The 9,811-nt window shown below is 42.3% G+C and overlaps 1 protein-coding gene across 1 annotated transcript; it reads left to right on the forward strand.

Annotated features, from left to right (window-relative positions):
* Nucleotides 1-4,373: 4,373 nt before the first annotated feature.
* mthfs (5,10-methenyltetrahydrofolate synthetase (5-formyltetrahydrofolate cyclo-ligase)) lies at nt 4,374-9,490 on the forward strand. Its single transcript, XM_069711478.1, has 4 exons — nt 4,374-4,524; nt 4,655-4,785; nt 6,378-6,645; nt 8,922-9,490. The coding sequence occupies exons 2-4, from the start codon at nt 4,675-4,677 to the stop codon at nt 9,146-9,148; spliced, it is 606 nt and encodes a 201-aa protein (XP_069567579.1). The 5' UTR covers nt 4,374-4,524; nt 4,655-4,674; the 3' UTR covers nt 9,149-9,490.
* The last annotated feature ends 321 nt before the right edge of the window (nt 9,491-9,811 follow it).

A 9,811-nucleotide genomic window follows, 5' to 3' on the forward strand; every position in this document is an offset into this window, starting at 1 on the left:
AAGGGTATTGTGTATGACCTACAACCTTTGAAAATTGGGTATGCAAAAAATGGAGGTTTACTCCCACTCCTGATGAAAAGACAACATATGCAATGGCAGCCATTGCCCATTGAAGTTTACACTTTCGCCTCATAGACAAATACTGTTTTCTTCATCCCTATTTTGCAGTTGAAAAATAATCTGTCTTGTGATATCATTCAGGCTGGCAAACATCAGAAAGGTGCAGTGCCTGCTATAATGCAAGACTATGAGGAAACTGGATCCAACCACTGATAAAGAGCAAAGGGCTGTGTCCGTATACCATACATCCTTAGGTACCCTCACATATGGTACTCTTTCGTGTTAGTATATTTACTTGTTTAGTACTTAAATCTTGACATGTGCGAGGTCCTCTCAAAAAGGATACCGAACTGCAAAATTTCATGGCTCGTTGGTGTAGGGGTATGATTCTCACTTCGGGTGTGAGAGGTCCAGGGTTCAAATCCCGGACGAGCCCACGGTACTGTGACTGAGCTCCCTCCTTTGAATGTTGGGCCATGCAAAAAAAAAATCGTTATTTACTCCTATCACTGAGGAAAAGACAAAGTATGTAATACTAGCCATTGCAAACTGCAGTTTACACTTTCTGCTCATAGATTAATGGGTTTTTTTTTCATGAGGAGCCCTGATGACTAATGCATGATTTCAGTCTCGGGAAAACTCAAGTGATGTCATGAGTTTAAAAAAGAGAACTTAATACACCATGATCTTGCGAACGATGAACATGCTTCACCAATGTCAGCTAGAAAATGAATTAGTTAGATTAGTTTAGGGTGAAGGTGGCTTCTCTCTTCTGAGAAGTTAGAAAATGTTTTTCACGTTGTTGTCTCAGGAGTAGTAGACTTTCGTGGCTCGTTGGTTCTTGCTTTGGGTGCGAGAGGTCCTGGGTTCAAATCCTGGGTTCAACTCCCAGACGAGCCCAAGGGTATTGTGTATGACCTACAACCTTTGAATATTGGGGTATGCAAAAAATGGAGGTTTACTCCCACTCCTGAGGAAAAGACAACATATGCAATGGCAGCCATTGCCCATTGAAGTTTACACTTTCTGCCCATAGACAAATACTGTTTTCTTCATCCATCTTTGGCAGTTGCAAAATAATCTGTCTTGTGATATCACTCAGGCTGGCAAAAGTCAGAAAGGTGCAGTGCCTGCTATAATGTAAGACTATTAGGAAACTGGGTCCAACCAGTGAGAAAGAAAAAAGGCCTGTGTTGTCACTGGCTCCAATGCTGCTCCCCCAGCAGACCACAGCGAAGTACAATGCACTGACCACAACAGACTGGTAGAACATCTCCAACTTCTTGCTGCACACATTGAAGGATCGAAGTTTCCTCAAGAAAAGGAGTCGACTTCTTGTAGACAGCGTTGATGTTGGTCTTCCAGTTCAGTCTGTTGTCATGGAGACACCAGGTACTTGTACTCCTCAACCATGTCCACCTCCTCTCCCAGAACTCTCAGCGGTTGTGGAGCCGTCGTCTTCCTCCTGAAGTTGACCACCATCTCTCTGGTCTTGGCCACGTTCAGGAGCAGGTGATTTCTTCCCGCCCACTTCACAAAGTCCTCCACTACTGCCCTGTACTCATCCTCCCGTCCATCCCTTATACATCCCACCACGGCAGAGTCATCAGAGAACTTCTGCAGATGGCAGGACTCTGAGTTGTACTGGAAGTCAGTTGTGTAGAAGGCGAACAGGAAGGAGACAGAACAGTTCCCTGAGGAGCTCCAATACCACTGACCACCGTATCAGACAGCACACTGCCCAGACAGACAAACTGTGGTCTGCCTGTCAGGTAGTCAGTGATCCAGGAGACGGTGGACGTGTCCATCCCCACCACCCGCAGCTTCTCACTCAGTAGCAGTGGTTGGATGGTGTTGAATGCACTGGAGAAATCAAAGAAAGTGATTCTCACAGAGTCACCGGTTCCATCCAGGTGAGACTGAGCTCATTGCAGCAGGTAGATGATGGCGTCGTCCACTCCCACATGAGGCTGGTACGCAAATTGCAGCGGGTCCAGAGAAGATTTCACCAGCGGCCTGAGGTGGGCCAAGACCAGCCTCTCCAGCACCTTCATCACATGAGATGTGAGGGCAACCGGTCGGTAGTCGTTGAGGCCAGATGGAGTCGTCTTCTTCGGTACAGGAACCAGACAGGACGTCTTCCACAGCACCGGGACTTCCTCCTGCTTCAGGCTCAGGTTGAAGAGGTGTTGTAGGACCTCAGCCAGCTGGACGGCGCAGGTCTTCAGGACCCCGGGGCTGATGCCGTCAGGCCCTGCAGCCTTGCGCTGGTGGAGTCTCTCCAGCTGTCTCCTAACCTGGCCAGTCGTCACAGAGAGAGGGGGGAAGGGGGGGGTCAAGGTGTCGATGGAGGAAGAGCCCTTTGAGATTGAGGGCTCTACGCAATTCACCAGGGGGGGGCATAAGGGGAGGGGGGTACACTCACATATGTTACTCTTTCGTGTTAGTGTATTTAGTTGTGCAGTTCTTAAATCTCGACATGTGCCAGCTAATCTTGAAAAGTTTGCCTAAATGCAAGTTTTGTGGCTCGTTGGTCTCGGGGTATGATTCTCGATTAGGGTGAGAGGTCCTGGTTTCAAATCCTGGATGAGCCCTCATGACAAATGCATGACTCCAGTCTCGGTAAAACTCAAGTGATATCATCAGTTTGAAAAAAAAGTACTTAATACACCCTTGTCTTGTAAACGATGAACATTCTTCACAAACGTGCACTTGAAAATAAAAGAGTTAGATGTGGAATTGTTTAGGGTGAAGGTGGCTTCCCTCTTCTGAGAAGTTAGCAAAGGATTGTCACATTCATGTCTCAGGAGGAGTAGCGTTTTGTGGGTGTTTGTTCTAGAAGTATGATTCTCTCTTCGGGTGCAAGAGGCCCTGGGTTCAAATCCCAGACGAGCCCAAGGGTACTGTGAATGAGGTGCAGCCTTTTAATATTGGGGTATGCAAAAAAATGGTTGTTTACTCCCATCCCTGAGGAAAAGACACCGTACATAATGGCAGCCATTGCCCATAGAAGTTTACACTTTCTGCTCATAAACTAATGCTGTTTTCTTCATGAAGAGCCCTGACGAGAAATGCATGATTCCAGTCTCGGGAAAAGTCAAGCGATGTCATCAGTTTGAAAAAGAGTACTTAACACAGTATTAATATTTTGACAGGAATCAGGTGCTCTCGCAAAGGATGCCAAAATGCAAGTTTTATTTGTTCTTATGTGGCTCATTGGTCTAGGGGTATGATTCTTGCTTTTGGTGTTAGAGGTCCTGGTTCAAATCCTGGATTAGTCCATGGGTCATTTGAATGAGGTGCAGCCTTTGAATAATGTGGTATGTAAACAATGTTTTTTTTCTGCCAAACAATTAGTGACTGTATACAAACTGATATCCGAGTTTGAGAACATTTTATTATCAGGATCAGCTCAATCCGGATGTGAGTTTTTCTCTGACTTCCTGTTCATAGACTGGTTCAGGTTCAGCCTTAAGATCCCTATTTTACCTAGGAGCTCACTTCATTTCGAAAACTATGAGAAAACCAAAGTACCGGCTATAAGAGCAAAATTCCTCAAATTTCCAATTTCTCCTAAATATAGAGAATTACATTTCAAAACCTCAAATGAAATTTACTCCTCAAAGCAAGATTTAAATTTGAGGTAGATAATAGCACTAAAATGGAAACAACTGAACACCTATTTTACACTTGTGAATCAATCCATGGAGATCCTTACAAACGTGGTTAAGATCCAAGTATACCATTAGGATTAACTTTGAAGGACAAAAATGTAATTTATTGTTAACATTATAATCATAACAAAATACTATGTACACAAATGTTAATTTGATAATTCCCCTCCAGTGTAGAATTGACTTAAACATGAACTTAATTTAACCCCTTGTTTTACCCCTTAGTTGTTTATTTTTGTTTATTTGTTGTTTTTCCCTACAAATTGTTTTCTCTGTTCTCCCTTGTCTATAATGTTTCTCCATTTTGACATGCATTTGTGAGATATGAACATTGTTTTGTGTATTAGGAGGTGTGGCATGAAAGCAGATGATATTCGAATGCAATGTCCAGGAACGAGATTGTCATCGTTTCTAAATTCTAAATCAAGTTTATTTAAAAAAATAAAAATTAAAAGAAGAAGGTTCAGACAGAGGGCTGCTGTGAAGTGCCCGACTCTCGTCTGCTTTCCAGGCGAGCCTGGAAGTCCTCTCAAACGAGCCTCTTGTTCACGTCACGTTCACCGGAACCTTGCTTTTATTTTGAAATCATTTCCTCCGCGCCGTTACCGTAATGCCCAGTGTATACACGCACCGTGGAGCAGTGTGGCAGGCTGGGAGCGAGTTTGACAGCATTATTTGAAGCAGACACTCGCGCAGTTTGAAAGACGTCGAAGTATTTCCTGTCACGTCTGAGCTGCACGGTCATTTGTGGCGTTATTGTGTTTGCAGTGCTCTCAACGCCTGTCACGTGGTAATACGCGCGTTAATGTTTAACTTGTGGAAAGTTGCACGAAGCAAAATAGATGTCGAAATCAATTCCCAGACAAACACTTGCACACTTCGCTGAACTGCTACTTGAATCATCTATTTGTACTTGGCAGGATTTGAAGGCAGCAGAGGAATGGCCGCCCTGCAAGCAGCGAAGCAAGCGATGAGGAAAGAAGTGAAGCGGCGCGTTGCAGCGTTGAGTGACGACGAGAAGCGGCGACAGTCGCTCGTCGTTTCACAGATGGTACGTGAACACTGACTGGAAACTGGCACTGCTCGTTCACGGCTGCTTTCTAGCTCTGACTAAAAACACGTCTTCTGCCAGCCCACATTGGAGGACAATATTGTCATTCTTCAATAAAACGCCTGGTAATAGTACAAATACTTCAATGTTTTTGAGTCCTTCAGTTCAGTTTTTCTATTTGATGTAAATCTAGTTGGAAATGAAACAGTAATCCAGATTTGCTGTTGCTGTATTATTCAGTTGACAGCTGGTTGATTGATTCTAGCATTTAAGAATCAACTAAAAATAATTAATGAATCATTGAGGCGTTTGACCAACTTCCCGTCGGAGGGTTTGTGCAAAAGCTGATAACCAAATTAACAATTAAGTTTTGACATTTTTTGAATGCAGTCTGGCTGAGATAACTGTACATGCAACCTGCTCCTTTATAGTCTGCAGACATGGTGCAGATATCACACAGCTGCCTTGACTGTCTGTTCACTAACTCACAAGCATCTAGATATGGTATCAATACTAGTTAATTATAGCAATGCGTTTTATGGAATAACAGCATATATTTATGCTCAAATACAACAGTGTGAAGAAGTTTGATATTGTTGATGTTGGATGGTTTAAGGTTAAGATGATGGGACAACAAAAGCATATTTCCAGTATATGACAAATTGGGACTTGATTCTATATTTGACCGACAATACTGTGCTTTGTTCTGTGAGTAATCTCTGCTCAGGTTTTCTGCCCGGTCAAATTTTAATTGTAGTGATGATAGAAACTATTACTTGTAACGTACTCACACACAGCATTTATTTAACTGATAAGAGTTTTGAGGGAAAGCTGCTGTGTTAGGGTTAAGATTAGATTAGATTTTCTATTTCGTAACCTTTTATGGGGGAAAATCATGTATTCAGAAGAAACGAGCAGAATCTGGTTCCACGTTGAACTAAAAGAGAAGCATTGTACTAATTTGGCTTTTTAATCCCTTTATACTTGGATGTAAAGTCTGCAATTGCAGTTAGTTTATTAAGGTCAGTTTTGATTGCCTGGATGTATTTTTCTTGTTCTTTTCTTATTTGAAAAGATGTTATGCAGTTATTGGTGGCTAGTAGGAGTGGACATTTTATGACTTGTTTCAGTTGCGATCAATAGGGACACAATTCAAAGTCCAAATGGCACCACCGCTCAGTTATGTCTTTCTGTTCTCATTTTTGGAGGCAGACAGGAAACGAGGGCAGACAGAGAATGGTTTTACATGCAAACAGAAATCCAAGGCCAGATTTCAACTGTGGATATATATATATATATATATATATATATATATATCACGCACTGAAAACTACCACAACAGTCTCTATTCTGTTTGTAGTGTTTTGGGCTGTGACTGATTGCATATTAATCACCTGTGAGACGACTTATTCAACTAATCTAAGTTCTATCTAATCTAAACTAAGATGTTATTTTGTAATCAGTCATGAGAATGTAAAGATCCAGACTCTTGATCAAATCAGATTATTTATTTATTTATATATTAATATCGGCGCTCCTCGGCTCTGTCACCCTTTCTAACTTTCTTTCCTTTGTTTTGTTTTTTCTTTTAGCTGTTCAAGCACCCAAAGTATGTGTCCTCTCAGCGGATCGCCGTGTTTCTCAGCATGGGTGATGAAGTGTGCACTCGGGAAATCCTCCAAGACATGTTTAAATGGGGGAAAAGCTGCTTCATCCCCAGATATGAGAGCAGCGGCAGCAGCCACATGGACATGTTGAAGCTCAACAGCCTACAAGACATGGAGACGCTGCCTCTGACATCTTGGAACATCCGACAGCCTTCTGTAGACGACCAGAGACGAGAGGAAGCGCTGGCTGCAGGTAAGCAAACACATAACGATGGAATCAACCAGAAACGCTGACTCCTCCTCTTCCACCAAGATTCACTGTTCTAAGATCAAAATAGGTCCATGTTGATCCCAGGTTATTGCTCGGCATGTCTTGAAAGTTCATGAAATAGTGAAACGCTTCTTCGTCTTCTCTGTGGACTGCATTTGTTTCCACACCGATGACCATAAAAGGACATGAGACTGAAGGACTGTGTCCATGCAGAGTCACAGAAACTGGGAGAGAAGTTAAGAGAAAATGGAAATAATGCCAAAAGACAATGAAGCAACAAACTCCAAGAACAACTTCAGTAGGTCTGAAGGGGAAGTGCTGCAGCAGGAAGCGAACAGCAGAGTAAGGATGAGAAATAAAGAATTAAAAAAGATGCACGTATCAGGAGAACAGCGCAACACCGATGATGTGAAAAGAACCGGCAGCTCGCGGCCTGTAACATCCTGCAGCACCTCCCTACCTGCACTGTTCACCTGCACACAGGTCCCGGTCACCCGCAGGTCCCGGTCACCCGCAGGTCCCGGTCCCCCGCAGGTCCCGGTCACCCGCAGGTCCCGGTCACCCGCAGGTCCCGGTCCCCCGCAGGTCCCGGTCCCCTGCCCCTCGTCTGGATCTCCAGGAGCGAACGGCCCAAACACTGACAGACAGCCTCAACACTGGTTACAATCTCAGAAACACTTCAAGAAATTAATTTCATTTTATCAAAAATAAAATATATATACAAATATTTTATTATTATATGTATATAAAATATTATAAAAAATGAGGAATATAAAAATATAATTGTAGATTAAAACATGAATCATACAACAAACAATTATTAGCTCTCCGTTTATGACGCCTGTGTTGAGGTGAAACAAAGGATCGGAGCTGAATGTAACTCTATATGCAATTAAATACGAGTTTACATGATTTGCGAATGATTATGTTTTTATTTTCACTTTTACACATCAGCTCACTTTTTGGGAAACAGGGTTGTGCAACAGTGGTGAGCTGATGTCAGATGACGCCAAATCGGAGCTTTTTGGCACGTCACGTTGGCTCTGTGTTCACAAATGAAGATATTAAGTACAGTGAACCCTGGTTTTTCGCGGGGGTTACGTTCCAAATAGAAACCGTGATAGGCGAAATCCGTGAAGTAGTAACCTTTATTTTACAATTGAAATAGATAGAACTGGACATTAAATATATCTACGTTACATATAGTCGTAATGTGATTTCAATGCACGATGCAAATCCGTGAAGCAGCGAGACCGTGAAAGGTGAACCGCGTTATAGCGAGGGTTCACTGTATTTCCAAGAATGAAACGAGAGAATCTAAAACATAAAGGAGGTTCGGTTCTGTTTCAAAGCTGCTTTGCTGCGTGTGACACGTTGTGCCTTCAATCTCTACACGGCAGGAAATCTCCGGAGCGTCGCGTCGTTCTGCAGCGAAACGTGCTGCCCGGTGTCAGAAAGCTCCGTCTCAGTCCTCCAACAGGACAACGAGTCAAAACACAGCTGAAATCAAGAAGAACAAAACATTGGACTGTTCTGAAGTGTCCTGATCTGAATCCTTTAATCTTTAAACCTGACAGCTGGTGTGAGAGAGGACCGAACTACCTGCTGGCACCTGTTGAAGTCTCACGGATGCAGAAACCTCTTGCTTACAGTAATTGTCTCTAAAGGTTGTGTGACAAAATATAAGGACCCATCATTTCCCATTTTCATTTGTTTTATTGTTTAAATATGCTGTTGAATGAAAAATGTAACGCAACTTCTGATTTATTTTTGATTTAATATAGAATAAACAATAGATTACTTTTTTCAGTTTCAAATGATTTCAGGGGAAACTGTGGATTTCTTCTTTTTTCATGGAAGGGTACCAACAAATTCCTCCATGACTCAGTAAAAGTTGAGTATAGCTGAGCTTTTTAAGAACTTAGTGGTTAATTAGCCAAAAGCACACTTGGATGCCTTAATAGAAGGAACACAACTTTAGTTTCAGCCTTTAGTAATTCACGTACAAGTTTTTTGACATACCATTTTTTTTGTCATCCAGTAATCTAATATTGTGTGCATTAAATGCTTCATTATTTTTCTTTTTCATAATTGTATCTAATTATATACAAGTCTTAACTTCAGAAGTGTAAGATTTACCCTCCAAAATTAATTGTAAATCACATGACCATGGACATGTTTTTGTTAATAAATCCTCCATATTTACAGATTAATTCAGACCTTTGACACTGATTGGACCGTCTGCTCTCACTATAAAGGAGGTCTGGACCTGATCTTGATGCCAGGCCTCGGCTTTGACCGGTTTGGGCGGCGGCTGGGTCGAGGGAAGGGTTTCTACGACACCTACTTGGAGCGTTGCAGCAGACACCCCAGAGGAAAGCCCTACACCGTCGCCTTGGCCTTCAAAGAGCAGCTGTGCCAGGAAATCCCTGTCGACCACAACGATGTGCTCATAGACGAAGTCCTGTTTGAGGATGAGAAGTAGCTTGTCGATCACTAGTGATGGTGGATGAACTCAATGCTGGTGTTACATACCAAAGTCAGCTCGCAGTTTGAAATGGTCTTTCCATTTAATACCAGTACAGCTTATCAGTGAAGTCATTTTGACTTGGTGCATAAGGAGAAACCAGTTGAAATTATAATATAAAGACTGACTACTCATTAATTTGATTAATTCCATCTCTTTCCTGCCATTAAGCTACTAATTTAAATTAATATTTGTGTTGAAGGTACGGAATCGTCATGTTTTACGCCAGCGTTCAGCTCTTTATATTCCTTTTCAGACATGGAATATTAAACACTGCTGCTTTGTCATGCTAAGACATGGGTGACTTTTACACGGTGTATTTTTTTACATAATCTATGAGCCTTTAGTTTGTGTTGTCCTTGTTTTTTTCCAGCCATTCTGGCAAAATGTTGTTGGCATGTGGACCTGCAAAGTCCCAACTAGAGAGACTGTCATCATGACTCAGAACAGTCACCAGGGGGCTTATTCAGACTTGACAGACATGTTTCAGTACCATCATATGAACACAAAGACATACATGTCTCAAAGGGCAAAGGTCACGCCAATGTTGCCCTGAAGAACTGTTAAAAGGCCAGTGTTATTAACAACTAAATGACTGAAATGAAGAATACATTTACAATA

Source organism: Brachyistius frenatus, unplaced genomic scaffold (assembly GCF_029030835.1).
Source record: "Brachyistius frenatus isolate BFR_SWC_R1_liver_20210118 unplaced genomic scaffold, ASM2903083v1 Contig_100, whole genome shotgun sequence".
Lineage (NCBI taxonomy): Eukaryota > Metazoa > Chordata > Actinopteri > Embiotocidae > Brachyistius > Brachyistius frenatus.

Coding starts and splice junctions, on each gene's coding strand:
- mthfs (XM_069711478.1), top strand. CDS start 4,675: ATGGCCGCCCTGCAAGCAGCGAAGCAAGCGATGAGGAAAGAAGTGAAG. Junction 4,786..6,377: donor CGCTCGTCGTTTCACAGATG/GTACGTGAACAC, acceptor TTTTTCTTTTAG/CTGTTCAAGCACCCAAAGTA. Junction 6,646..8,921: donor AGAGGAAGCGCTGGCTGCAG/GTAAGCAAACAC, acceptor CTCACTATAAAG/GAGGTCTGGACCTGATCTTG.